The following is a 3,466-nucleotide window of genomic DNA, read 5'->3' on the forward strand; positions in this document are numbered from 1 at the left end:
CAGAAGAAACTCTGAAGATTGCACTGGAGCGTAGAGAGGCCATTTTGATTAGAGTGTGGAAATTTTCAAGTGATATCACTAATACCACATGCAAGCAAAATGCTGCTGAAGATTTTTCAAAAGTGACTGGAATAATCCATTGACAGAAAACTACAAGAAGTATATGAATCAGGGCTTTATAAGAAAGAGTCTGGCATCAGGATTGGAGGAAGACTCATTAACAACCTGTGGCAGGCAGATGACACAACCTTGCATGGTGAAATTGAGGAGCACCTGAAGCACTGCAAAAGGTCAAAGACTGTAGTCTTCAATATGCATTGAAGCTCAACATCAAGAAGACAAAGATTCTCACCACTGGGTCAATGGGTAGCATCATTATTAGATGGAGAAGAGATTGAGGCTGTTAACAATTACAGCTTGCTCAGATCCACAATCAACGCTCTTAACACCAGCATTTAGAAAATCAAAAGACAAATTGCACTGGGAAAATCTGCTGCCATAAACTTCTCCAGAGTGCTGAAGAGCAACGATGGCAGTCTGGATACAAAGGTGAGCCTAATCCAGGCCATGGTCTTCTTAATTATGTGTTATGCTTTAAAGAGATGGACAATGACTAAGGATAACAGAAGAAGAATAGATGCCTTTGAGTTGTGGTGCTGGAGAAGAGTCTTGAACATACCATGGACTGCCAAGTAAACAAATAGGTCTGTCTTGGAGTGAAGCCAAGCCTTTCCTTGGAGGCTAGGATTTTGAAGCTTCACCTCACTTATTGTGGGCACAATCACCAGGAGAGATCGGTCCTTGGAGAAGGATCATGCGTGGAAGGGTGGATGGACAATGCAGGAGAGGGAGACCCAAGATGAAATGGATTGATACAGTAACTAGGGTGATGGGGGTTGGTTTGTCGGAGTTAGTGAGACTGGCTTAGGATGGAGAATGGTTCAGAGCTGCAGTACATAGGGTCGCTATACATCGCAAGTGACTCGATAGCATATAAAAACAATAGGAGTGGCATCCACTTTCTAAATAGCATGCCTCTGGAAACCCTATGAACTTTGATAATTGTCAATAGTTGTAGAGAGGCTTCAAGCCTTTTGTTCATAGGGTCACTATGAGTCGTGCTCGACTAGAAGGCAATAATAATAATTTTTAAAAATCACTAATACCACATGCAAGTGAAATGCTGCTGAAGTTCCAAAAGTGACTGGAACAGGACATTGACAGAAACTACCAGAAGTATAAGCTGTGTTTGTAAGAGGCCGTGGCACTAGGGACATCATAGCCAATGTTAGATAGAACTTGGCCAAAAGCAGAGAGTACCAGAGGAATTGATACAGTTGCTGGGGCAATAGGGGTAGGTGAGACTGGCTCAGGATAGCACAAGCTTCAGAATGGCTGTACATAGAGTCGCTGAGTCACAGGCGACTTGATGGCACATAACAATCACCACCACCACCATATACCAAGCACCTATCATAGGTCAAGCCCTACTCTAGGGAAGCAGCAGTGAAGAAAATACATTTCACTGATCTTGTATTAATATATCAGGAGGAGGGAAGAAGATGGTGATACACAAAATGAATTTATAAGAAATGTATTAGATGTTAGAAGTATAAAAAAAAATAATTAGTGCCCCAGTTACTGTATCAATCCATCTCATCCAGGGTCTTCCTCTCCTGTGCTGTCCCTTCATCTTTTTGAGCATGATGTCCTTCTCCAAGGACCGATCTCTCCTGGCCACATGCCCAAAGCAAGCGAGATGGAGCTTCAAAATCCTAGATTCAAGGAGAAACTTGGTTTCATCCTCTCCAAGGAACTCAGATATGTATTTAATGAATAAGTGAAATAATTAATTTTAAGTATCAAAATTCTAGAAGGAAAAGCTATTCATATTGATTACCTGACCTGAAGCACTTGCTGTAGAAGGTCAAGGACTGCAGCCTTCAATATGGACTGAGGCTCAATATCAAGAAGACAAAGTTTCTTACCATTGGGCCAATTGGCAGCATCAGGATGGATGGTAAAGAGATTGAGATTGTTTCACAGCTTTAGTTTGCTTGGCTCCACTGTCATCAATCTTGGCACCAGAAGCCAGGAAATTAAAAGGCATTTTGTGATGGGAAAGTCTGCTGTTAGAGACCTCTCCAAAGTACTAAAGGGCAATGGTGTCACTCTGGAGACTAAGATGCACCTGATACAGGCTATGGTCTTTGCAATCATTTGCTATGTGTTGGAGAGTTGGATAGTGACTAGGGAGGATAGAAAGATAATTGATGCCTTTGAGCTATGGTTTTGGAGAAGAGTATTGAATATACCACGGATTGCTAAGAAAATGAACCGGTTCGTCCTGGAGAGGGTTCAACAGGCAGCTCCTTGGGGCTTCCTTCTGAAGCTTCATCTGACATACTTTGGACATGTTGCAAGGAGGGACCTTGGAGAAGGATATCATGCTTGGGAGGGTAGAGGGACAGCGCAGGAGAGGAAGACCCTTTATGAGATAGATTGATTCAGTGACTGGGGTAATGGAAGTAGGTGTGTCAGAGACAATGAGATTGGCACCGGATAAAGCAGGGTTTAGGGCTGTTGTACATAGGCTGCTATAAGTCTCAGGCAACTCTGCAGCACATAAAAACAACAACAACAACAACCTGTAAGAATTACATTGACCTATTATAACTTTTAAATTTTATATTTCTTGCAATCTAACTTTTAAAAACATTGCATCTTTTTTGTTATAATAAAAAGGATAAAGATATGTGTCAAAATGAAATGGCAGATCATATATTTTTATTAAGATGTTATTTTTAGATTACTTCTTGACACAAACAGAAATGCTACCACTTATTAAATATCAACTACTAGATAATTTAAATATTTAATTTAATGTTGATCTCATAACAATCCCATTATTGAAGTATTCTTATCAACAGATAAAGAACCTGTGATTAATGATGTTAAGCAACTTATCTGCACAATGTTAGCTTATGTGTTAGCTTGGTTTAAACCTAGCCATTCTGCCCTTTTAAACTCATGTTCTTTTACAATATGCTATCCCATCTCCCACCAAAAGCTAAGAAATCAGCTCACGTTGCAACTTCTTTTGACCAGACAAATCTTGTAGCCAGCTTTCGTCTGTTTGTATTGCTTCTGGAATTCCTGGATACAAACTTTGATAGACAATCCTGAAATTTAGAAGAGACATTGAGTTAGCCTAGTGGCATCCACTTCTTAAATAACATGCCTCTGGAAATTCTATGTACTTTGAGAAACAATAGTAGTTATAGAAAGGCTTCAGGTATTTTGTTCATAGGGTTGCTATGAGTTGTGCTCGACTGGACAGCAATCAATAACAACAACAAAATGAGTTGTTAAGTAATGGTGACTAATGTTACTAATGTGCACTGTTAATTGAAAGGTCAGTGGCTCCAGGCTGTTTCCTTTGAAAAGATTTATAGTACTGGAAGCT

The 3,466-nt window shown here is 40.1% G+C and overlaps 1 protein-coding gene across 1 annotated transcript in view; it reads right to left on the reverse strand.

Annotated features, from left to right (window-relative positions):
- FAM194A (family with sequence similarity 194, member A) overlaps positions 1-3,202 on the reverse strand; it is a gene marked incomplete at its 3' end in the record, with an annotated part of 62,569 nt that extends 59,367 nt beyond the window's left edge. The window contains exon 1 of the mRNA XM_006903058.1: positions 3,088-3,202. Within this exon, the coding sequence (XP_006903120.1) occupies positions 3,088-3,202 (115 nt within the window). The remainder of the gene's footprint in view (positions 1-3,087) is intronic.
- Positions 3,203-3,466: the final 264 nt, after the last annotated feature.

Source organism: Elephantulus edwardii, unplaced genomic scaffold, assembly GCF_000299155.1.
Source record: "Elephantulus edwardii isolate Elephantulus edwardi_28Jun2011 unplaced genomic scaffold, EleEdw1.0 scaffold00502, whole genome shotgun sequence".
NCBI lineage: Eukaryota > Metazoa > Chordata > Mammalia > Macroscelidea > Macroscelididae > Elephantulus > Elephantulus edwardii.